The 26,239-nt window shown below is 44.5% G+C and overlaps 1 protein-coding gene across 5 annotated transcripts in view; it reads right to left on the reverse strand.

The window, feature by feature from the left end:
* Window positions 1-550: 550 nt before the first annotated feature.
* The window catches only part of ANO4 (anoctamin 4), a 121,327-nt gene continuing 95,638 nt past the window's right edge, over window positions 551-26,239 (reverse strand). For all 5 annotated transcript variants that reach the window (XM_066633243.1, XM_066633245.1, XM_066633246.1 and 2 more), the window contains 11 exons: window positions 25,360-25,396; window positions 23,757-23,868; window positions 22,034-22,091; window positions 21,498-21,595; window positions 20,188-20,330; window positions 18,322-18,474; window positions 13,624-13,771; window positions 10,902-11,021; window positions 8,731-8,836; window positions 3,373-3,568; window positions 551-1,090 (listed from right to left, as the gene is read on the reverse strand). In XM_066633243.1, the coding sequence (XP_066489340.1) occupies window positions 3,377-3,568; window positions 8,731-8,836; window positions 10,902-11,021; window positions 13,624-13,771; window positions 18,322-18,474; window positions 20,188-20,330; window positions 21,498-21,595; window positions 22,034-22,091; window positions 23,757-23,868; window positions 25,360-25,396 (1,167 nt within the window). In that variant the 3' untranslated portion in view covers window positions 551-1,090; window positions 3,373-3,376. The remainder of the gene's footprint in view (window positions 1,091-3,372; window positions 3,569-8,730; window positions 8,837-10,901; window positions 11,022-13,623; window positions 13,772-18,321; window positions 18,475-20,187; window positions 20,331-21,497; window positions 21,596-22,033; window positions 22,092-23,756; window positions 23,869-25,359; window positions 25,397-26,239) is intronic.

Genomic DNA, 26,239 nt, shown 5'->3' on the forward strand with positions numbered 1-26,239 from the left:
CAAACACTGCCTACCTTGAGGAGGCCTCCGTGACTGCCCCCCACCTGCAGTATACAGCACATGCCCCATTGGCACAGCTATGCCAGTGCTGTAAAGTTGGTTAGGATTGTGCCCTAAGATATTCACAAAGGGATCCAAGAGCATGTCTGATAGTAATTAATATAACTTTATTTTTGTCGAAATGTTTTTACTCCATGTACGACTTACAGTTCTATTTCTGGTTTATCTATTTTTATCCTCACTCCTGTTTAAAAGATAGCCAGATGCCCCCAGTTTAAATTAATGCTTGCTGAGGATACCTGCTGTCTTTCAAGAGATCCTCAATATTTTCTTATCATAAAATCCTTCAAAAGACATTAACAAAGGGAAGCCAATTGTTTTAATTCAGTGTAGTGAACAAATGATGCATTTCAGACAGTGTCACAGCAGATTCTCAAATTCATCATACATTATTTTATAAAATAATGTACTAAGATGTAAAAGCAAGAATTTCATCCATGATTTATTTAAAGTTTATTGTATCACATATTAAGAAGTGCTAAACATGGCTTTATGTTGATTATATTTTTAAAGTGTGAAAATTAACATTTTTCACAATCATTTCATTTTTGCTATTTACAAATAAACAGTCTATATTATATATATTATACATATGTATGGTATATAACATAATTCCCTTCAAAAAATCCCAGATATGTAAACAGTGTGTCTGATGTATGCAGTACCTTGGTAGGAGATGATAGTATAATAGGCATTGCTAGTATCCAGATTTGTATGTAAATTTACAATTGAAGAATTGAAAAAGTGACATGGGTCATAATGCAAAAAGTAGCAAACAAGCTGAAAAACAGTCCCCATTTTACAAGTTTTCTTGATTTTAAAAACTGGAGTCACATGCTTTTGTGTTTAGAATGGCAATCGTATGGAGACTGTGAGATGATTTCACAGTAGTAAACTCCTTGAACTGACCTGCCCTGTTTGCTGTGTCAGATGTCTGTGGCATGCACTGAGGTTGCATTTTTTAATTCTCTTGAAGGTAGTGTTCTTGTGGAGCTGGAACAAGCAAACTGATGGGATACAGGTCTGCTACCTGGAAGGGGGGGGGGGAAGAAATGCATTCAGTCAGGAAAAGAGCACATGCATTAATTTATCAGATGAGATTTGATAGCCAGAAAATTGTAATATTTTCACAAGTCAACTGAAATTAATGGAAGTTGAGCATGTAAAAATAGGTCCAAGACTGTTACTTTTGTCACTGAATTTTGATTTTGTGCATTTGAAACTCACAAAGGACTAGGATGCAGTTTATGTAAAATTGTTTGTCAGACCCAAACAAGGCCAAAGCTAGTCTTGTTAGTTGACTGTTGAAAGGTCGGTTGACTGTTGAAAATGGCAATTATGCATCCAGCTCCCCTTGAGTAACATCTAATTTGTCATGTTACATTCTCACAATACCTCCCATTTCCCTCAGCCTGCTCTACATCAGTGGCTCCGCACGATATACCGTGACATGGGTGAGTAGTACTAGATGGGATGGTGTGGGAAGAGATGCTAAACCTGCAATTAGCATCCTATCTTATCTGGGCCTATGTCAATATGAATGAAAAGTGTATGCTCAGGTACCTGCCAAAACAGTCTACCTCCAGCATACTCTGGCTCTACTAAGCAAAAATATAAGTATACAGTGTCAAAGTTTTCAAATCATAGCTGTGCCAATAAGCAGGTTTTTTCACATTTTTTTCTCATGTAAATGCACAGTGAGACATACAATGCATGTTATCACTTTAAAGACACTGTTGAATACTATTTACATAGCAGAGTCCAATTCTTCTGACAAACTGCAGCACTGGTCGGATGTTGCCCCTGCAGTGCTGGCAGAGTCATGCTTACGCATGCTTCTGGCCTGAACTAGAAGTTGTGTCTTCTGTGACCTTCTGAGTTCATTCTTGGTGGCAGGATGAGGAAGGACTTCCAGTTCAGGCTGAGGCCATAAGCGTAGCTTGCCTATGGGGCACTATGTCCCTGTTTGGCAACCAAGCTATAAGTTAGTATGACATGAAATAGAATTAAGCAGGTATTTTAATTGTGTTAATTCTATGAAATATTATACTTTATTTTTAGATTTACTTTGTTATCAATTTTAGATACAATTTAATTGCCCAGTGCCTTTAGGATAAGGTAGCTGAAATATAACTAAGACTGCAGTCCTATGGACACTTTCCTGGGAGTAATTCCCATTGAACTCAATGGAACTTACTTCTAAGTAGATATACATAGGATTGTGCTCTAAGTCTGATTCAGTCGTTTATGTTGCTGAATAATTCATAATGCATATTGTATGCTAAAGATGTTGCTATTTCCCCTTAGCCTCTAGAGCAGGGGTGCCCAAACCCCGGCCAAGGGGCCATTTGCAGCCCTCGGGGACTCCCAATCTGGCCCATGGGGAGCCCCCAGTCTCCAGTGACCCTCTGGGCCTCCAGAGACTTGCTGGAGCCCACGCTGGCCCAATGTGACTACTCTCAATGTGAGGGTCACTCTGCTGCTTGCTATTTTGCATCTGTGAAGCAGCAGTAGCAGCAAAGAAAAGGCTGGCCTTTGCGCAAGGTCTTTTATAGGCTTTGAGCTATTGCAAGACCTTCATTCATAAATGTTCCATCTCTAATATATTCATTTATGTAAATTTATTCAACTTTTAAATGTAAATTAATTCTTTTTTTCCTGGCCCCCAACACAATGTCAGAGAGATGAAGTGGCCCTCCTTCCAAAACATTTGTACAACCCTGCTCTAGAACCAAGAGGCCCATCCAGTCTTCTGTCTCACCAGGATGAGTCTCATCCTGGTGAGTAGTAATCGGAGAGAAAGTGGAGGAGGGAGAGGAGACGTACTAGCTTATTAGACTTACTTTCTGGCACACTAACTCATGGACTGGCAGGCAAACAACGAACTGGCACACTGACTGACAGATTAACTAACAGAGTAGCCAAACAGAGACTGCTGAGTGGTGGAGAGCTGAGTTGGCACTGCTGTACCTGAAAGGACTGCTACTTGTAGAACTGGGAGGAGGGACCCTGCAGACTTACAGGCAAGCCACCTACTAGTCACCTTCCTGCTGGTGCTGGGGTTCAGCAGTTGGTGTATATGCTGCTAGAGCTAGTTGTGCTTGAGCAGGGGGAGGGGCTAATTAGATCGAAGTGGGCATAAGTTCTCTAGGTCAAGGTGAAAACAGGAATTTGGCAAAACACTGCCTTCAGTTGTCTAAAAGCTTCCTTATGCAATGCCACCACAAAATAATAATGTTATTTCTGGATTCTTTGAAAGGTTACAGAACTTAAATCATTTACTAGACCTGATGTATCCTTCAAAAGGCTCACCCAGTTATGGCCACTCATTGTGATAAGATTTTCCATTTTTCTTTCTCTCCTTCCGTTCTTTCTGAAGACGCTCCAGTTCTGCTTCATACATCATTTCCTGGATCAGATATTTTTCCCTTCTCATTCGGTCTCTCAAATCTTTGGGAAGGTCTGGGATTAAATAGGAAATCAGGTGTTTTATGCAAAAGACAAGGTGCTGTAAAAAAAAGTTTTAAAAAATAGGTGAATTCAGTGAAAACCAGGGCAAACAATTGTACTATATGTTCTCCAAATAACATTAAACAAGCATTCTATGCTGTAAAGCAGGGGTCTCCAAACTTTTTGGCCAGAGGGCCACATGAAATATCTGGTGCAGTACTGAGGGCCAGAAAAAAAATTAAATATAAAATTTAAATAAATAAATTAGAGATGGAACTTAGATGAATGAATAAGTGAATGAGTGGGCTCATTCACTCAGCCTCTCAGGCCCTCAGAACACCTTCCAGATGTAATCAGAGCACAGCTCTGGTCATGTTCAGTCAAGTGGGCCAGAGGCTTTCGCGGTCGCGGGCTTGCTCCAGCCTTTACATAAGAGGCTGGTCGCGGGCTGGACAGAGGCTTGCTCCAGGCCGCATCTGGCCCCCTGGCCAGAGTCTGGAGACCCCTGCTGTAAAGATATAGGAATCAGGTTGGAAAGGATCGTGTGAAGGTTACAAGGAAGACTGAAGAGCAGTAAGTTTCTAGAATAGGTGCCCTCTTTTGTAGAGAAGGAGATTGTTATCAGCTGGAGTACTAGCTGAGTCATGGGGTTAAGATAAGCTTTTCAGGAGAAAGAGGCATAAAAGGAAGGGTCTGGGAGCCAGTGTTTTTTCTGTTCTTCTATCTCCTGGGTTTGCTCCTACTCTTTTGAACTCTGGAATTAGTAGTCTTTGAGTAATCTAGGGTTCTGTAGTACTTTGGTAGGAGGCTTTTAGTGATGCTTTTGTTTTCACTGGTTTTGTGCCTTTCTACATACTTAGAGTAATAATTAAGAAACTTTAGTTCTCTCTTATGCAAAGTTTTTTGTGGAATAAATTTTTAATCAATTTTGTGTGGCATGTATTGCCTGGGATTTGCACATATACGCTCAGCCTATATTCAGTGACCTTGAACACTCTCATCATAAGAATCCTAAGGTGTGGCTACCTTTACAATTTGTGTTTTTTGAGCATGCACACACTCTGCTCAGTGGAACTTACTCCCAGGTAATTGTGCATAGGACTATAGCCTTATAGAACAATCCTATCCATATCTACTTAGAAGTAAGTTCCATTGAGTTCAATGGGACACACTCCCAGGAAAGTGTTAATAGGACTGCAGTCTTAGGGTGCAATCCTAACCCCTTATGTCAATGCTTTCCAGCACTAGCATAGCAGTGCCAATGGGACATGTGCTGCATCTTGCAGTTGGATGTCACTCACAGAGGCCTCCTCAAAGTAAGGGAATGTTTGTTCCCTTCCCTAAGAGCTGCATTGCCCTTATGTCAATGCTGGAAAGTACTGACATAAGGGGTTAGGATTGCGCCCTTAGTTATATTTCTGCTACCTTATCCTAAAGGAAACGGGTAATTAAAATGTATCTAAAATTAGTAACAAAGTAAATCTAAAAATAAAATATAAAATTTCATAGAATTAACGCAATTAAAATACCTGCTAATCCTATTTCATGTCATACTGACTTATACCTTGGTTGCCAAAGGAATCTTAAGTAGAAAGGGCTCTTCCAGAAAACAGCCAAAGAACAGGGAGCTTTACTGTGGGATACTGAAACCAGTGAATCAGTATAGAGGGTGCTATAATTGTATGTGAGATGACTTTCCTACCTTACTTTCCTGGGAAGTATATGCCTGCCTTTATGGTCTTGTCTCCCTTGAAGAAATAAGTTTCACTTTTTAAAGTGGTATGTACATCCATGGAAGGTGTGTAGGTCTGGGGTGCTTTTTAATATCACCAGCACCTTCATAACCTGCCAATGTGCACCATGCTGTGCCATGACTTTTCATTACCAAACTAGAGTTGGTTGATGCTCATTTTATGAGATATTTTTATGCATTGGAGATCCTATGCACACTCTCAGTCGACACATTATAGGACTTGCTCATGAACAGATGCTAGATAAACCACCAAAGTGGGAACATACAAATACAATAATACAGGCCTGCAAAACTGAGGGTTAGAAAATCCTTTCCCCCCCCAAAATTTATGGTGGCTTTATATCAATTTGCTGATTCAAAAAATGGCATCAGTTTTCCTGTTAGTGAATGGTTCAAGCAGATTCCTTGTGAAGAGTTCAGGGTGTAGACTTCCTCATGAGGAATCTGCTTGAACCATTCACTAACAAGGTTATGCTGTATCTCTGAAACTATGCATGCTAGGGCAAAACAGATGCCATTTTTTGAATCGGTACCACAAATATACCCAGGAATATGTCTAACTCTTAAAATGACAAAATGTGTGCTGACCCGTGTAATTAAATGCATCAAAAATGGCAAAGTACAAGAAAGAAGTAATTTTACTAGTGAGTCTTTTACATAGAACTAGACAGTGTTCTGCAGATATTTAAACAATTATGTATATGAGCACATAATTCCTAGTTGAGCATCAAGAATGCTATGAAACAGAAAGGAGTAAGTTTACAAAAATTTCCTTTTTAAAAAGATAACAAAAGTAGAATATTTAAAAGTCAACACTTAGGATTAGAGCTTAGCTCAGAATTCCAAACCTGGGATTTAACATTGAGGAGCAGCATGCCATGGCTGGGATATTTTGCAACAAGTCAAGCAGGAGACCTTTGTGGTCACACAATACAATCAAATTTGATTTCAAAAACAAACTTCAAATTTTGAAATTTCACATTCTGTCAAATTAAGAACATAAGAACAGCCCCACTGGATCAGGCCATAGGCCCATCTAGTCCAGCTTCCTGTATCTCACAGCGGCCCACCAAATGCCCCAGGGAGCACACCAGATAACAAGAGACCTCATCCTGGTGCCCTCCCCTACATCTGGCATTCTGACTTAACCCATTCCTAAAATCAGGAGGTTGCGCATACACATCATGGCTTGTACCCCATAATGGATTTTTCCTCCAGAAACTCGTCCAATCCCCTTTTAAAGGCGTCTAGGCTAGACGCCAGTACCACATCCTGTGGCAAGGAGTTCCACAGACCAACCACGCGCTGAGTAAAGAAATATTTTCTTTTGTCTGTCCTAACTCTCCCAACACTCAATTTTAGTGGATGTCCCCTGGTTCTGGTATTATGTGAGAGTGTAAAGAGCATCTCCCTATCCACTCTGTCCATCCCCTGCATAATTTTGTATGTCTCAATCATGTCCCCCCTCAAGCGTCTCTTTTCTAGGCTGAAGAGGCCCAAACGCCGTAGCCTTTCCTCATAAGGAAGGTGCCCCAGCCCCGTAATCATCTTAGTCGCTCTCTTTTGCACCTTTTCCATTTCCACTATGTCTTTTTTGAGATGCTGCGACCAGAACTGGACACAATACTCCAGGTGTGGCCTTACCATCGATTTGTACAACGGCATTATAATACTAGCCGTTTTGTTCTCAATACCCTTCCTAATGATCCCAAGCATAGAATTGGCCTTCTTCACTGCCGCCGCACATTGGGTCGACACTTTCATCGACCTGTCCACCACCACCCCAAGATCTCTCTCCTGATCTGTCACAGACAGCTCAGAACCCATCAGCCAATATCTAAAGTTTTGATTTTTTGCCCCAATGTGCATGACTTTACACTTACTGACATTGAAGCGCATCTGCCATTTTGCTGCCCATTCTGCCAGTCTGGAGAGATCCTTCTGGAGCTCCTCACAATCACTTCTGGTCTTTACCACTCGGAAAAGTTTGGTGTCATCTGCAAACGTAGCCACCTCACTGCTCAACCCTGTCTCCACGGTCCCAGGACAGATCCTTGGGGCACACCGCTTTTCACCTCTCTCCATTGTGAAAATTGCCCATTGACACCCACTCTCTGCTTCCTGGCCTCCAACCAGTTCTCAATCCACGAGAGGACCTGTCCTCTAATTCCCTGACTGTGGAGTTTTTTCAGTAGCCTTTTGTGAGGGACCGTGTCAAACGCCTTCTGAAAGTCCAGATATATAATGTCCACGGGTTCTCCCGCATCCACATGCCTGTTGACCTTTTCAAAGAATTCTATAAGGTTGGTGAGGCAAGACTTACCCTTACAGAAGCCATGCTGACTCTCCCTCAGCAAGGCCTGTTCGTCTATGTGTTTTGAGATCCTATCTTTGATGAGGCATTCCACCATCTTACCCGGTATGGATGTTAGGCTGACCGGCCTATAGTTTCCCGGGTCCCCCCTCTTTCCCTTTTTAAAAATAGGCGTGACATTTGCTATCCTCCAATCTTCTGGCACCGTGGCAGTTTTGAGGGACAAGTTGCATACCTTAGTCAAGAGATCTGCAACTTCATTCTTCAATTCCTTAATAACCCTTGGGTTGATGCCATCAGGGCCCGGTGACTTATTGATCTTTAATTTATCAATGAGGTCTGAAACATCTTCTCTTTTAACCTCTATCTGACTTAACTCCTCGGTTAGGAGGGGCCGTTCGGGCAGCGGTATCTGCCCGAGGTCTTCTGCCGTGAAGACAGATGCAAAGAACTCATTTAATTTCTCTGCCATCTCTAAGTCTCCTTTTATCTCCCCTTTCCCTCCCTCACCATCCAGAGGGCCAACCGCTTCTCTGGCAGGTTTCCTGCTTCTAACATATTTGAAGAAGCTTTTATTATTCCCCTTAATGTTGCTGGCCATGCGTTCCTCATAGTCTCGCTTGGCCTCCCATATCACCTTCTTACATTTCTTTTGCCACAGTTTATGTTCCTTTTTATTCTCCTCATTAGGGCAAGACTTCCATTTACGGAAGGAAGCTTCCTTGCCCTTCACAGCCTCTCTAACTTGGCTGGTTAGCCATGCGGGCACCCTCCTGGATTTAGTGGAACCCTTCTTTCTTTGCGGTATACACCTCTGCTGGGCCTCTATTACTGTTGTTTTAAGCAGCCTCCATGCACTCTGGAGAGATTGGACTCTTTCTACCCTCCCTTTCAACCTCCTTCTAACCAGCCTCCTCATTTGAGGGAAGTCCGCCCGTCGGAAGTCAAGGGTTTTTGTTAGAGATTTGCCTGGTATTCTTCCCCCAGCGTGCACGTCAAAACGGATCGCAGCATGATCACTGTTCCCCAATGGCTCAGTAACGTTTACATCTCTAACCAGGTCCTGCGTACCGCACAAAATTAAATCCAGAGTCATTGTATGAAACATATCATACAACCAAATTGTATGAAACATATCAGTCTGAAGACTCACCTCAAATACAATAATAAAAGCCAACCGTGCAGCTAAGACATGCCAGAACTGTAGTGTGTAGCCATAGGGTACTGGAGAATCAGGAGGGTCACGATAGTCTCTGTACCTTTATATAAAACAAAATGCATCAGAAAATCACTTTTGTCCACCTCAGTGGCAATGCAGTTATTGCTTTGGGTATGAATGACATAGCAGAGGCAGGATTTTCAAATGGAAGGGAAAAGAGGCACCTATGCTACAGTACGCTTGCCAGTGATACCAAGAGAAGCTGGCAGGGAATCCAGATTCAGAACTGGTAAGTTAGGACAAAATGGGGATGTGGCAGGTGGTATCCCTATGGAACAATGACATCTTCACAGGAGATTTTGTGGCATCATCTTAATCCTGGCTGCCTCACCCTTTCTTTCAGAGAGTACCTTGTCAACTCTGCTCCATTCCCTTCCACTATGGTGGTACAGTGGCTTGTCCACACATTTTCATCACCTGTCTTTGGGGTTACATATGCTCTGGTTCTATGTTACAGGACAGAGAGAAGCAGAACAGATTGTCTATGGGGCCTGGAAACCCATTGATCCTTGCCCCATCCCCATTCTGAATGCATCTGTGTATCGAGAACTGCCAAGGATTTACCAGGCCAATGGGTCAGAACTTGGAAGTTGAACCAGAACCTACTCATGACATCATGATGTCATTGCTGAATGCCAAGCTGCTGCACAGAGATGGGATGGCTCCATGCAGCATTGCTGATGTTTAGGGGAAAACCTGCTGAGTACTTATACTTTGCAACTACAGTTGTGTATCACTTAATGACAGGAATGTGGACCAGCACCCCCATTGTCAAGTGAAACGAAGCCTCAGAAGCTGAGGGGAGCTGTGCTCCCTTCGCCTCAGGAGGCTTCTCTGAGCCCTGCAAAGGCAGCACACATCTGTGTGCTGCCTCTGTGAGGCTCAGAATGGCCAAAGTGGGAGAAAAGATGCAACTTCTGGTTTCCCGATGGCCTCCAAATGCCTTATAAGGCAAAAAAGTCTTTTTTGCATCTTTTCGGCTGTTTCAGTTATTCGGAGTCTCAAAGAGGCAGCATGCGGGTACACATTGCCTCTGTGGGGCTCAGAAAAGCCCCTGGAGCTTAGCATAGCTCCCCTCGGCTTCGTAGGCTTGGAGGGAGGGGGACAGGGACCAGTGGCTGCAGTCACATATGTGGGCTGTTGCTGGTTGGAACATCGTTAAACAATGTTCACCTGTCCTTTTTTCCAAAAATCTCTGTATATATGAGTAAGAAGACTTAGCAACAGTGCTAAATAACTACTATAATGAATTCACAGGCTCCTGTTATTAACAGTTCAGTGCACATTTGAGATTTTGTTTTCTGTGGCAGCACAAATCTATATGATAGCAAAAGTAACTAAGGGGAGGAGAAGGAGCAGTCAGCACTGCATTGGAACCTGTGACTTTTTCCCTTTCCCAAAGAGTGATGTGAAGAGCCTTCAGGACAGGAAATTCAGAGACTTATTGTAATGATGAGCTATATCTGAATACCAAATGATGGAACCTGAAACTAAGTAGTACCAGCGTCAATGCCGGCATTTTTTGAGCACTGGGGCAAAGTCCAGCATTGGTCATCTCTCCCCTCCTCCCAGCATGTCCAATGGTGCACTGGGCACAATCACAGAGAATGCAGCTCAGGGTTGAGGGATCTGCGTGGTCAGGTGAGCCTCGGATGAATGAGGCCCTCAGCCAGTACCTAGCACACCATGTAACAGGAAGTGGATACTGTAATTTTTGTTTACAGATACAAGGTTGATTAAATCATGGCAAGTCACACAAGCATTGCAGACCTCAAAGAACTTGGGTGAACTACCTCTAGACTATCCACTTAGATCAGCCAAATTATACAATAACATACAATCTATCAATCTTGTGTCTACATTCTGGCCCATCAAGCCAATTCACTGTTCTCTAATTCAGATGACTTGTCAAGACCATTTCACTGCAAGTCTTTTCAAATTGTTATGGGGTGGACCTTCAAATCAATTGTTGCTGCATTTTGTATTACTCGTTCTGATTGGTTTACTATGTTCAAGAAGCTGCATCACTGCCTTGAGTAGGATTTGAGAAAAGGAGGAGAAGAGCGAGGAAGGTGATGGCCATATGTTCATGTAAATTTCTTTACCTGCAATATTTTAACGGTGCACCAGAGAACTCGCTTCCATTTGATGCTGGTTCTGAACGATGTTCAAAATTGGACACTAGAAATATTGATAAACTTGCATTGACATACCCCACCATGCACCTAGGAAAAAATAATTGCTCTCATCAGAACATGCAGCAGTTTAACCTGAGGTTTGTTTGAGATGCCAACATAAAATAAAGAAAAATCTTGACAATCCATATCCACATTACCTGAATTGTCAAACTAACACCGAACACACTGAGGATTACTGCATACTCCGAATTCTCAACAGGTGATAGTTAATCTTCTAGTTAACACGGAAACAATGAAGTCATCATATATGGGTTATCTGATTGGTTATATCTAAGTACATTTGATTGTGTAAGGATGAACAAATCAAACTATTGCAGAGTAAGTGAACTGACCTTCCTTTGAATTTGCCTTCAAGTGATGTGATCATGTAACCCAGCAGTCTCCAAAAAGAAGCTTGATGAGAAAGCCATCTGGGCACAGCACTTTTTGTTCTGCACTGCAGCCACCTTTCTTTACGCCCAATCGTTTCACAGCCTCACATCAGGCAGCCACTGCCCCCCAGGAAATCAAGGCACAGGCATCAGAAGCAGCTGTCCAGCCTAAGTCTGTGAAACATTCGAGCACAAAGAAAAGCAGCATGGTCCTAATGGGCCATGCCCAGACAGCTTTTTCATCACAATGGATCCAGCCTGAGGGCCACAGTTTGGAGGCTCCTGATGTAACCAAGTGTCACTGGCTATGTGACAATGTCATTGTTTCCAGAAAAAGACTAGTTTTTGGGGGGTGGGGAGGGAAATGGCACCAATGCAGCAACCAATGGGAACTATGGCATTTTTTGGGAGCTCCACTACCTGAAGAGATGGGATGCTGCAGGGAAAACTCTTGTCAAGGAAGGAGACATCCCTGGATGTCTCGATGGATTGTGTCATTTGTGTGAACATTCGCATTCAGCTACAGAATGGCATCTCCCCTCCTCCCAGCTGTCTACCACTCCAAGTAACCTGTCCTAACCTAACCGGTCTCTGACTGGTCTCCCCAACATGTGTGCAGAGGGGAAGCTGGGCGAGTTAGCCCTCCCTACATATTCAAAAGATGGTGTAGCATTTGCTGAGGTGCAGTTGTCAGCAAAATATGCTGCCCAGTTAGGCACAGTCCTAACAGACACTGTCACTCCTCAGCTTGGCAGTTTGCAAGATTTTAAAAAATTTCTATAATCTAGGAAAATGTGCACCACAGTAAGTTACACTCTAGTCTATTTTGGTAGTTCTGGTGTGTAAGCAGCTCAGTCCTAGTGAAAAGCTCCCCGCTCCCGCCGCCGCCCCCCCCCCCAAAAAAAAGATAAGCCAGCAGAAATGGAACAGGCTGACAAGCATTAAATGCAATTCCAAACTTCATGTTTGTTTGATTCCCTTTTGTCATGCTGGCTTTAAAAAAAATCTAGAAAGCAAAAACCTAAGCCTTGGATGCCTTGTAGCTATAACTAATGTTAGCAAGGGGAGGCAACAACCCAACACCTTCCAATCAGACGGAATTCTCTAGTAATGAAAGAAGAATTCTGTATAACTTATTATGGAAACAGAACATTTGTTTCCCCTCCAGCATGTACTGAACTGCCAAATCGGTGACAGGATAATGAGTTAGTAGCACTGCCAATCACAAACTGTAACTTCAACTGCTCATTTTCTGCCACTGTGACAAAACTGCAATGACATCCAAAATATGCCAAAAAGCATATAGACAAAACCCTCCCCTGTGCACCAGTAATAAGTCAAGCAAGTGCTCAATGAGATACCTTTTGTGCAAAACTGCTTAGATACTAAGCTAAGGCTTTTGTGTTTAACATTCTTAGGAGCAGGACACCTGTAAAACTGCCAGGGCAAACCTTTGAAATGTATACATAATTATCAGCAACATAGCCTAAGAACATAAGAAGAGCCCTGCTGGATCAGGCCAAAGGCCCATCTAGTCCAGCATCCGGAGGCCCAGTGGATAGTCCTGGGAAGCCCACAAGCAGGAGAGGAAGACATCCTTCTCTCCCACCATTGCTCCCTTGCAACTGGTATTTAGAGGCCCACCGCCTCTGAAGCGGAAGACAGATACAGCCATGACCTTTCCTCCTAGTAATTGTGCAATTCCCAATTTAAAGCCATCTACGCTTGTGGCAGCCAACTCCTCAGCCTGATTATGAGCTGTGTGAAGAAATACCTCTTTTGGCCATCCTAAATCTCCCACCAGTTCCAGTTCAGACAGTGCAGAGCAAAGAGGAGAGGGAGAGACACAGGGAGACATATCACTGCTGCTTACTACTACTACAAGCCCTGTACTTACAAAAGGACACCCAGCATAGGCATCAACAGCAAATGGTGGTGCCTGCTGTGCGCCGTCCTCCAATCCACCACAGGTGGAGTCAGTGTCCTACCGGCCCCTTGGTCCCCTTGCTTCATCTTTAAATGAAGGATGAAAGGTGGAGTGCACAATCCATGCCAGACCTATGCCAGGCTTCTGTAAAGTCATAATTCCATAAGTAGAGGCTTGTATCTGTCTTAATGTACCCAGAAGCCAATCAGGTCTGGGACCACCGAGATGAACCCTTAAAGACCCTTAAAGACCCTGATGCAATACACTTTAGTCTGCTCCGGAAATGGAGACTTGGGTGATTTAGTGGCTTGTTCCCTAAAATAAAACTTACTTTTGTCCAGCCTGCCCTTGACCTGCGCATGGTCCATATTTGTAAGCATAAACGAGCCGGGGAATGAAATCAGAAGTAACCGCTATTACAAATGCATTTGTGATGACAGAAAGAATTCCTATGCCTTCCAGAATTCCATACCAGATTCCTGTGCAATGGAGAAAACGTATTAATTGCAGGGACAACAGCTGGAAGTTATTAGTATTTCCTACTTAATTTCCCACTTAATTAGTTAATTAGCATGCTTTCCTTAGTGTAAATGGTTGTGCTTTCCTGGTATTGACCTGAGATTACTAGCTACTGATGATCTAAAATGCTTTCCCAAGCTGTGTCCCCCAAAAGTAGGCACATCTTCCTGTTACTCAGTCGCCCTGCCCCCTGCTAAAAGAGATAAATCACTGCCTTAGCACACAATTCAAATAAAGGTTGAGTTCTTACTTTCCATGGGGGTTGCTTTTGAGAGCAACAAACCCATTCCATATTTGTGAGGTGACTTGGCAGGCAGAGCAGAAGAGAGAAGAAGCTAGTGCTTTCCTTCTGACGACGTGCTTGCATCAGCTATTGTACATGGGCATTTTCACAAACAATGCTGGGATGCATCACTTGAGTGAGCAAAGGGTCAGCTACCCGGAGGGTGGAGGAAGGAGCTTGTGATTGGGAACACCTGTGTCTGGTCTCTGGACTGACGAGTGGCTCCTTTCTCCTTGCAGGTAAACTACTTAAGCCTCTGGCTTGCCAGAGGCACGAGCCTTTGGCGCAAGCCGAAGGACTCTTGGCCCGTGGCTCTTAGCCTGTGGCTCGTGCCCAGAAGACCAAGGCTCCCTTCCTGGTTGGCGGACTGAAGCAGCGGTCGGATTATCCCCCCCCCTTCTGTTTAAGGCAGGGGAGAGGAGCAACTGAAATCCTTAGGGGAGCACAGTCTTTTTTCCAGCAGAGGATTGGCCTGTGAGACACCCACTGCTAGGCTTGCATTGTTTTTATCTTTTTATAAGCAGTCCTGCTGGGTGTTTCTCTCTGTATAGGCCAGTCTCAGAAGATGGGCCTCGCCACATGTGTTTCTTTTTAGGAGGGAGCTCAGGGGAAGGGAGGGGTGCCACTACCAAGAGAGTGACGGGCCAGGGGAGATATGGCGGTGGGGGCTGGACAGGCCATTACAGGAGAAGGAGAGTTCATCATAGGCAGATCATCTCTCCTTCTGGTCCTTCCCCCAATTCTCGGATGCCTGGTGGTCTTGGCGGTGAGTCCCTGGATCTGAAGCTGCTGCTTTTGAATGCCAGGTCAGTGAATAACAAAACCTGCATCATCCGGGATATAATCCTGGATGAGAAAGCTGTCCTGGTATGTATTACGGAGACCTGTTTGGACATGGCGGGAGGAGTTAGTCTCTCCGAACTTTGTCCACCAGGTTTCCAGGTGTTGCAGCAGCCAAGATTGCAGGGATGGGGAGGAGGAGTTGCAATGGTCTATCGTAAGTCCATCTCCCTTACCAGGTGCCCTGTCTAGCAGTTTGCTGGGTTCAAGTGCCTGCATGTTGTGTTGAGAGGACTGGACAGGATTGGGATTCTGTTGGTGTACCGCCCGCCCTGCTGCCCAATACTCTCCCTGCCTGAGCTGACCGGGGTGATCTCGGGGGTGGCATTGGAGGCCCCCCGCCTACTAGTGCTGGGGGACATCAATGTTCATGCCGAGGCCCCTGCGGCAGGTCAGCTCAGTATTTCATGGCTGCCATGACAACCATGGGCCTGTCCCAGAAGATCTTGGCCCCGACACGTACTGCAGGACACAGGCTGGACCTGGTGTTTACAGCTGGGCACGGGGGCAGTGATCTGGATGTAGAGGAGATCAAGTTCACTCCGTTGTCATGGACAGATCACTTCCTGGTAAGGTTTAGGCTTGTTGCGACTTCCTACCTCCGCAGAGACGGGGGGGCCGTTTTCTATGGTCCGCCCCCGAGGCTAATGGATCCTGAAGGTTTCCTGAGGGCTCTGGGGGATTTCCCCACTGCCAAGACTGGCGTCTCATCTGAGGCCCTGGTTGACCTCTGGAATGGGGAAATGACCAGGGCAGTGGATGAGATTGCTCCGGAGCGACCTCTGCCACGTCGCAGACTAGGAGCGGCTCCTTGGTTCACTGAGGAGCTGTGAATGATGAAGCGGCAGGGCAGGTGTCTAGAGCGACGGTGGCAGAAAACTTGGGATAAATCCGATCGGACATGGAGTAGAGTTCATTACAGAGCCTATTCCGTGGCGGTGGTAGCAGCGAAGAGATCGTTCTTCTCTGCTACCATTGCGTCTGCTGACATCCGTCCGGCAGAGCTGTTCCTTGTGGTGTGGGGCCTCCTCTATCAGGCCCCTCCAGTAGACCAGGAGGAATACACGGTCAGCCGCTGTGATGTGTTTGAGCAACATTTCACAGATAAAATCGATCGTATTCATCACAACTTGGATGCCACATTGACAATGTCTGACGATGTCCCCTTGGCAACTGCTTGTCCAGTGTTGTGGGATTCTTTTCAGCTTGTACAGCCTGAGGATGTGGACAGACTCCTTTGGAGTGTGAGGCCATCTGCCTGCCTGTTTGACCCTTGCCCAGCTTGGCTGATAAGAGCTGACTGGGGTGGACTGGCTGAGTGGACAGGGAGGGTGGTCAACTCTTCCTTGATGGAGGGGACATTACCACTCGCTTTGAAACGGGCAGTGGTTCGCCCCCTCCTGAAGAAGCCCTCCCTGGATTCCACTGTGCTAGATAACTATCGGCCAGTCTCCAACATCCCGTTTCTGGGCAAGGTAATTGAGCGGGTGGTGGCGTCCCAACTCCAGAGAGTCTTGGATGAAGCGGATTATCTGGATCCTTTTCAATCTGGCTTCAGGCCGGGCTTTGGGACGGAAACCGCCTTGGTCACCTTGGTGGATGACCTACACCGGGGACTGGACAGGGGGAGTGCATCCCTGTTGGTCCTGCTGGACCTCTCAGTGGCTTTCGATACCATCGACCATGGTATCCTTCTGGGCCGATTGGCCAAGTTGGGAGTTGGAAGCACTGTTATGCGGTGGTTCCGCTCCTACTTGGAGGATCGGTCCCAGATGGTGGTGCTGGGGGATGCCCGTTCGACAACCTGGCCCTTGAGGTGCGGGGTGCCGCAGGGCTCAATTCTGTTCCCCATGCTATTTAACATCTACATGAAGCCTCTGGGACAGGTCATCTGGGGGTTTGGAGTGGGGTGCCATCAATATGCTGATGACACCCAGCTCTATCTCTCCTTCCCTCCAGACTCCAGGGTGGCGGTTAAGGGCCTGGAGTGCTGTCTGGAGGCAGTGAGGATCTGGATGGGGGCTAACAAGCTGAAATTAAATCCGGATAAGACAGAGGCTCTCCTGGTTCGGAAATCCTCAATGCAGGTGCTGGACTATCGGCTTGCGCTGAATGGGGTTGCACTCCCTCTGAAGGAGCAGGTCTGCAGCTTGGGGGTCCACCTGGACTCGCAGCTGCTCCTGGATTCCCAGGTGGCGGCTGTGGCTAGGGGGGCCTTCGCTCAGCTTCGGCTGGTGCGCCAGCTGCGGCCGTACTTGGATCGTGCAGACCTGGCCACGATGATCCATGCCTCGGTGACATTGAGGTTAGATTACTGTAACGCGCTCTATGTGGAGCTGCCCTTGAAGACAGTTCGGAAACTGCAACTAGTGCAGAATGCGGCGGCCCGTGGGGTTACTGGAGGTAGGCAGTTCGACCCTATCAGTCTGCTTCTTGAGCGGCTGCATTGGCTGCCCATTCGTTTCTGGGCCCAATTCAAGGTGCTGGTTTTGACCTTTAAAGCCCTATACTGCTCTGGGCCAGGGTATCTTAGAGATTGCCTTCTCCCATACAATCCGGCTCGTCCTCTTAGGTCATCAGAGAAAGCCTTTTTACAAGTGCCGCCGCCTAGGGAGGTACGTGGGGCAGCGGCAAGAAATAGGGCCTTCTCAGTAGTGGCACCAATGCTATGGAACTCCCTTCCCCTTGACTTAAGAATGGCTCCCTCTCTTGAGACTTTTCGGCAAGGCCTGAAAACCCTTCTGTTTAAACAAGCCTTCTGAGTTAAAAATTTAACATCTTTTATATTTTTTACAGGCCTGATTTTTTTATGATTTGCTGCTGCTCTATGCTCTTTTTACCGGACTATTTTTTATCTGACTGCTGTTTTTATGATATGTGTTAATATGTTTTTATTTGTTTTAAATTATGTTTTTAACCTGTTGTAAGCCGCCTTGAGTCCCTTGGGGGGGGGGGGGGAAGGCAGGGTAAAAATAAAGTTGTTGTTGTTGTTGTTGTTGTTGTTATCAGTTAAGTGTCACTAGTGGGAAACCAGCACTTTCAAACGGATGATTCACTCTGCCACTCATGTTCCATTCAAACTACAAATATCAGAAATGCAGACACCAATATAAGCACTGCTTGTACAGAATGCATTCGTTGTGGGTGTTGTGGTGGCCTCTGGAGTCATCTCCATACTGCTCTTCTCTTTTGTTATGAGAAAGCTTCACATCCCAGAATTTGAAAGAGGTAACAGTCTCCTGTTTCAGACTTTTTGTTTAATAACCAAAGTGCTTTGGACAGCAAATTCAGCTTTCTATCTGTTGCAGTAGTCATTAACAATTCTAAGATATGAGACAATTATGCACCTGCATGAACCCTTTACACATAAAATGATAAACAGCTCACCTATATCTTTGGCTCTTGAAGCTAGTGGCCGTCTCCACTGGGTGACAAATTTGTACGCATCAAGCCGGATTTCAATAATGTTGTTAAGTAAGGCCAGAAGTGGAGCAAGTGGAAAAGCTGCCACAAAGATGGTTGTGAATCCAAACTGAAGAACTGTGAACGCAGAAAGATGACATTGTATTCAACCATACATAGAAAAAATCCAGAATGATGTGCCGTTCTTTTAAAGAAGATGTGCACCATTGCTCCCAGTTCAGACTTTCTCTCCTTCATTCTAATTTATTCCTCCATTTGTACCACTTGTACACCTTTGTTCTTGTGCTGCTCCTCACAATTTCACATCAGCACAGGTATATTATAAAGACAAAATGAGGGCCAATAGCAAAGCCTCAGTTCCTACACAAAAGTAAATGTATTTGCAGTTAGGTGCTCCAGACCACCACTTCAGTTAGTGAACTGTGGCACCTACCTGTGAGTAGATGGACTCCCAATCAGGCTCTTTGGTTTCATGTTTCAGAATTCGAGTTAGTTATATGTTTCAGGTTGGGGAGATGGACAGATGCTACCATGATAGTATTCTGAAACCATGGTGTCTGTATGTGACACTTTTGGTGGTCATGGCTCAAAGGTCTGTTCCTTCTTTCCCAGCTACGGGTTCCCCTAAGCCTGCTTCCTGGCTCTACATATAGTTGTTTTCTCCCGTACTTTTCTTCTGAAATAGAATCTGGTATTGATTGGATGCCAGTCTTTTAGTTCTGTGTCCTGCTATATAGAGCACTCCTTCTGTTAGAGCAGGGGTGTCCAAAGTTTTTGGCAGGAGGGCCACATCATCTCTCTGACACTGTGTCGGGGGCCAGGGGGGAAAAAGAATTAATTTACATTTAAAATTTGAATAAATTTACATAAGTTTACATAAATGTATATATTAAAGATGAACATATGAATGAAAGAAGGTCTTGCAATAGCTCAAGGCCTATAAAGGCCTTGCACAAAGCAAGGCTGGCCTTTCCTTTGCTGCCTCTACTGCATCACAGACATGAAACAGCAAGCAGTGGAGAGATCCCTCATCCCAAAGCTCATGCAAGAGGTCAAACAGTCGCCCTCACGCTGAGAGCAGTTGCGTCAGGCCACTGCGGGCTCCAATCTCCAGAGGGCCAGAGGCTCATTGGAGACTAGGGGATCCCTGAAGGCTGCATTGATAAGCCTTGAGGGCTGCAAGTGGCCCCAGGGCCGGGTTTGGGCACCCCTGTATTAGAGTAACTGGCCTTCTAAGGGCCCTTTCCTATCCAATTTTCCAGTGCCGGTGCTGCTGTACCCATGGGGTATGCATTGCTTCCTGTGATGGGAAGGCAGTCACAGAGGCCTTCTCAAGGTATGGGAACATTTGTTCCCTTACCTCGGGGCTGCATTGAGGTTGCACCGATGCTGGAAAGTTGGATAGGATTGGGCCCTAAGTTGTTTACAATGGCCTGGTTCTTTTTGTATGTGACTTCAATAAGCTTTGGTTTGTTTTAATGTTGGCATACATTAAAGAATATGATCTGACCATGCATATATTACTGTATTTATCCAAATAGACTTGCCTTTACTTTCATGGTGAGTCATGTAGTGGTGAGACAAAGGAAAGGAGACTGTGAGGTCAGGGTGAAAGCTAAATGATCAGATTTAAACTGGAAGGTATAAAGGGAATCAATGAATACCTGGTGCAAATGAAAGGGCCAGGGCATGAATGCACATGTCCCTAATCATGTGCAGTGAGACAGGACATTAAAGTATTTTTGCAAGTGCTCCAGCAATAATCTCCATTGCTAGGTGAAATATAAATGGCACTATGATGAAACAAAGTAAAGGGAGAGATTTTCATACTCATTTCTAAGTATTCATCAAAGAGGCCATAGGCATTCATAGGCTGAAGGTTGTAGTCTTTCTCCCATTGTGGGAAGCACGCTTTTCGCTGTGAGCCATGCTCCTGTCGCAATCTTCTTCTGGTCCACCAATTCTGGATTAACCTGCACAAATGAATTTTTCTTCTTAAAAAAGTGCTCATTTTCCAAAACTGATTGATTTCAACATTGCCTGCCTTCCCTCATATTGCACCTGTGACCATACAAACTTAATGGCTCCATTCTACTTCTATTAATTCATACATCAGATTATCCAGCTATTTTGGACATCCCCATATTATTTGTATAAATAAGGTTATTTTGTGAGAAGATAAATACGCTGAATGCCATTTTTTAAACCATTAGCCATTTTTGAAACTTAACTGCAGTCAGGTACCGTGCTTCCCCAAAAATAAGACCTAGTGTGTTTTTTGAGAATTGCTGAAATGTAAGACCTACCCTGAAAAAGACCTAGTAGTGATCAGGGCCAGGACGGGGGGGAGGGGTCCTTGGTCAGGGCGGGTGGACAACATGACCGGGAACGCTGCACTCCCGTGTGCCACCTAGAAAGCACCTGCTGTGCTGCCTTGGGCAGAGGACACTGAGGAGGAGCTGAGGCGGGAAGCAGCAAGCGAGGCAACCCTGCCTACCGGGCTCTGAGGCTCTCCACACCTTCCAGGGAGTAAGTCCCATTAACTATATAGGGCCTGACTTCTGAGTAGACAGGCAGGCAGGCATCCTCCTGCGTGCTGAGGAGATATTTTGTACAGTATATTTTTGTACATGAATGACGGTGGATTGTTGTACATTAAAAAAAAATAAGACCTACCCCAAAAATAAGACCTAGTGTGTTTTTTGACCCCCCCAAAAATATAAGACAGTGTCTTATTTTCAGGGAAACACGATAGGAAACAGATTTGTCTTTGTTCCTTTGTTCTATTTATGTTTATGATATTGAAAATGACAGGGTAGGACATTTAGTTAAGACACCTACAGCCCAATCCTATCGTTTTCCCCACCATAGCATGCAGCTGTGCCAAAATGGGCTGTCCTGCATGCTGTAGTGGTGGCAGAATGGAAAGCTTGGGAGGGGAAAGGGAAAACAGAAGACAAAGAGGGCATGCTGGCTGCTCCCAGAAGGGGATAGCAACCAGTGCAAGTGGCCCATGTTAGGTGCCACCCCCTCCTAACTTCTGTCATATCCCAAGAGTAGGAGATACCAGCAGGTAATTCTATCCATTTTATGAGCAAATTATACAAATAAAGAAAAAAAATAATCCCATCTTTACTTACGGGTAACCTAATTCCATGAAGTTGTTCCAAGTCTGCTTTAGCACCATTATAATACCCATTTGCATACAGAGATCAATAAGGCATCCACTAGGGTGGCACTGTGGAAAGTCAGAGAGGGCAAAAAACAGTTTAAAGCTTTAAAGTCAATGTTTATGTAGAACGTAGTGTGCAGTGAGTCATAATTGTCCTGAATATCCAAGATGCTCTTCTGTAAATGTAGCTCCACTTGCACTAGTGCTTTGAAGAGGAGACCATTTTGAAGTGCAGGAGTACATTCCATATCTATGCCCCATATCAAATACAACAAAAAAAATCAACTTGAACAACCCATTTTTAAGTATTCCATTACCAGTTCCCCCTTCTAGTTAGGAATCCACCCAGGTCCAATGCAGCAAAACCCATCAATCCATCCATTCTCCCCGTCTCCCTCCCAAAGGTGGAGCTATTGTATCAAATAGCTTCTATAGGACATCATTTTGGCTTTAGTTTGTGCAACAGTATACAGAAAATGCTCAATATTAGAACAAAGCACTTACTTCTTCTAGTCTCCATCTGTTTATCAGCCTCAAGTAGGCACCAGGGTGACCTGTGAATCTTTAATGTGAGAGAAATAAGCATATCTTTAGTGTGGGATTTCTGATCACAACAACTGGATGTGCAGGATGTGTGTGTGAACAGAGAAAGGTCAAACACAAACATTCCAGCCAAACTTTTCTTAGGAAAAGGGCGCTAAATATACAAGGCTTCATTTAGGGAAAGATGTGTCAAGAATCTTGTGTGTAGTTTATTTTAACCACTTTTGTATTTAAATAGTAATTCTAATATGTGATAAACTCATTACCAAAAAGACTTTCAGTTTTATTCAGTTGCACTGTAAAATTCTGGATAGCACTTTATGCCCCACATTGTGAATGAAAGAGCTAGGGTCAGGGAAGACAGACAGGATCCAGAGGAAAAAAAGGGACAATTTGAAATGGACAAAGACAGAGAGAATGGTAAGACTGTTTCATTCTAAAATCTCCAACCCAGCGCCTGCAGCCTAACAGAGTGCTCCAGGGGATGCTTACTCTAAAGCAAGCCCCACTGAGTCCACAGGAAGATGGGCATACATCAGTGCTTCCCAAACTCCTACAAGAGAGTTGGGAGAACTATGAATATGTGAAGGGGAGGGGGAGAAGGCAGCAATGTAATCCCCAGGATTGCATTGCTGCCAGAAGGAGGGTTTTTTTCCCCAACTTACCAGATGGAGTGCAGACCTCCAGGAGGTGAAGGAAACCACCAGAAGTGGCTTTCAATCAAGTTTTTCTACTATTACAGAGGCATCTGCAGGGCTTCCCACACATCCCCCCCCCCCACTCCATCTGGTAAATTGGAAACCCAACCCCACCTCAGAAGCAGTGCGATCCTGGAGACTGCATTGCTGCCTTCACTCTCCCTGCCCCTTAAGGGGCCAGAGCTACATGCTTCCCAGGCTGGTGGGCCTTGACCCACCAGTTTGGGAACCATTGGCATACACCAATGTTTTGTTAGAGGCCCCATCTTGTTTACTGTACCAATATCGTATTCCTTGTGAGTGTGAGAAAGTCTACACAGAGACTACTAGAGTAAAGGAACATGAACACCACTGCCGCTTAGAGCAAAGTGAAAAATCAGCAGTGGCAGAGCATGCTGTGAGAATTGGCAACCAAATAAACTTCAGTCTCGGGGTCTTTCAACAGTACAACAATACCATACTAGAATCCATAGAGAGGCCATTGAAATTCAAAAACATAAAAACAATATGAACAAAAAAGAAGAGACTCTCAGTATAAGTAATGCCTCGCTTCCAGCACTCAAATATACTAGAATAAAAAAAACTTTGACAAGAAACCTATGTAAGAAATTGTGGTAATGATGAATAGGCAAAAGAGTGTTAGTATACCTATAAAAATTCAAGCAGGAGTTGGCAATTAACCTACTTCTGCCCAGCCCACAGGTGTACACCTTTGATCCCTGTTGCACATATGCAACGTTGGGCAGAAATGGCTTAAGCCAGCAGTCAACTGACAGATGAGAGGATACAAATTCTTTACAACCCCTGAAGAAGCTTTCCACATTTGAGTGTGAAACATTGGGATTAAATTTTACAATGTGTTTCAATCTGTGTTTTAAAGATTTGAGGAACGTGTGAAATTATGCTTTAAACACTATCGTCTGTTCCTTCTTTGGTAGCTTTCAATGGTTTTCTGGATGTGGAAAATATGTCTTTATTAATCTTACCTTCCAAGGAAGAATGCAATATAAAAGGTAGAGCTGTTCAGGTTGACAAATTGAAAAAGAAACATTTTCAAAGTGAAGCTGTTCTCCCACTCAGACTCAGTACGAGGCTGCTCTGTGAAAGAGAGGACAGCAGATTTCTTGCAAGACATTGACTCAGATTAGTAGGCATATTTGGAGACGCTGCTGACATGCTATGGAACAGGCAGTGTATTTGCAAACCTGACTGCTGATCTTTCAAGCCCAGTCCTGTGCATGACTAGTCAGAAATAAGCTCCAGTGAAATCAGTGGGACTTCCTCCCAAGTACGTGGGCACAGGATTGCACATTTAATTTTATCCATTTTATCTGCAAGTATCTCACGGGAAGGGGACCAGTAGAAAAACCTGAGTTTCTAATCTAACATTTGATAATTGCTCTTGCAAAATCTGCAAGAGATGAATAGGAAGTGACTGCATTTTACCAGAGGCTCCTGCTAGTTGGATGCTAAGCAGAAAAAGCCGAGTGCCTGTTTTCTTAATGTACTGAAGTCTTTTATATTAGGTGAATTTCTACCAAGTGCCTTAATTAAATTGATAGAATTGCTTTAAGGAGCTGACTTACAGCCTGATCCAGTGCTGCCTGGGTGCTGACAATGCAGCCCCTGCACCAGTAGTGGGTGTTGCAAACGTGCTGTAAGGGACATTTGCACCACCCACAGAGTAATCAGCACCAGAAGGGAGGCCTGTGTGGCCCTGTCAGTGCCCAAGGAGAGCCCCGGCCACCAGCAGTGAGCAGTTAAGTGCTAAGCGGCACGGGGAGGGTGGCGGGAGGGCGTAGGAGAGACATTCTGGGGCAGAGGGAGATCAGGCAGTGGGTAGAACATAGGGTGGGACAGGCCCAGAAGGGGATTGGAACTGGTGGAGGACTCCTCTGCGAAATCCTATCCACCATGTTGGGCTCACAAGCCCAACACGTGTATTCTCAAGTCTGCGATAGCAAAATAGGTGGTACAGACTTGAGGAACCCCATTGAGCAGGCTGGGCCTTTACTCGGGGTAAGGGGACAAATGTCCCCTTACTCTGAGGAGACCTCCAGTCTGCTTGGATCCCGTACAGGTTCCAGTGGTAGGCGTTTGGAGTACAAAATACATACTATCTCAGGGTAATGACTCTTATAACCCAATCAGCCACATCAGGTCACTTCATGACTGGGCCGCCAGTGAAATAGAGAAAGCCAGGGAACAAACATGGCATCTTCTGCATGCCACGTATGTGATTTACTACCAATCTAGGATTTGACATACTAACAGTACCTGTTTAAAGAGGATTAAACCTCCCCACAGTAGTACAAACAGAACACAGGATATATTCACATACAAATCATGAACAAAAAGGCAGCTGCATACCTGTAAAAGGTACCAAGCCAGTCTCAAGTTATAACGTGAATTTATATGTTTAGTTGGGCAGCTGAAAGATATACAATGTATAGTCTATGCATATGCAGGAACTTACACAATAGTGTATGTATCTTAAATACCACTAAAAATATACATTATAGATACAGAAACTGAAGGTGAAGGATGGATTGAAAACATTAAAGATGAGCTTTTTTTATCATCACTTACCTAAATTTGTCAGAAAAAGAGCAACCTTTTCATACAACTGCAACAAATGAAACACATCGAAAAATGTGATCAGCTTAATCAGCATTGAATAAGAGAGATTAAATTTCAGGAACAGATCTAAAGTTACCTGTCTATCTCTTTAATTTGTTCTTCTCCATCACACATATAATGACTCTCACAGGAGGGAAAAATCTACTTTTAAAAAATGATTTGGGAACTGGATAGAACTATAGTATGTTAAATGTTACCTATTGGGGTAATATAACTTTACAATTATGTACAGTAAATCTATGTTTCTGCTCCAAAAAAAATGTGTAGAATTCTTGCAGTGTTGAAACCCCACCAATCAGTAGTTCTGTGGAGAGGCAGAATATAGGCCTTGGCAGTCAAGCTAGAAGCACTATTAAACATGTGCTTGCTCCATTCACCTCTAATGGAAGGGTGGAAGTCTAGTTTCAGACCAAGAAGAATTTGTGAAGGAGGGTGCGAAACCCACCCGTTACCCACATCACCTTGCCATGTTTGGTTACATTAAATAATTTCCTACCTGTTCAGTTCACTTCCAGTATGGGAACAAGGGGGGAATGTGATAAGGGGGGGGAGCTGTTTCAAAGCAGTACGAAATGCCAAGGTAAGACAAGAAGGGCGCAGGCTTTGCACCATTCTCAACCAGCTCCTTTGGGTATAAAAAGTGGACCTCCCTCACCTTTACAAGTGGATGCGGAAAGCATGTTTTTAATTAACACATGATTGCCCCAAATAATCTATTTTGGCTCTGAATCCAACCACAATCCAATCCTCAAACAGTGGAATTCCAGTTTTTATAAAATGGTTCTATACATGCTATCCAAGTTGGTGGATGTTTCACACATACCATTCC

This window comes from Tiliqua scincoides, chromosome 7, assembly GCF_035046505.1.
Source record: "Tiliqua scincoides isolate rTilSci1 chromosome 7, rTilSci1.hap2, whole genome shotgun sequence".
Classification (NCBI taxonomy): domain Eukaryota; kingdom Metazoa; phylum Chordata; class Lepidosauria; order Squamata; family Scincidae; genus Tiliqua; species Tiliqua scincoides.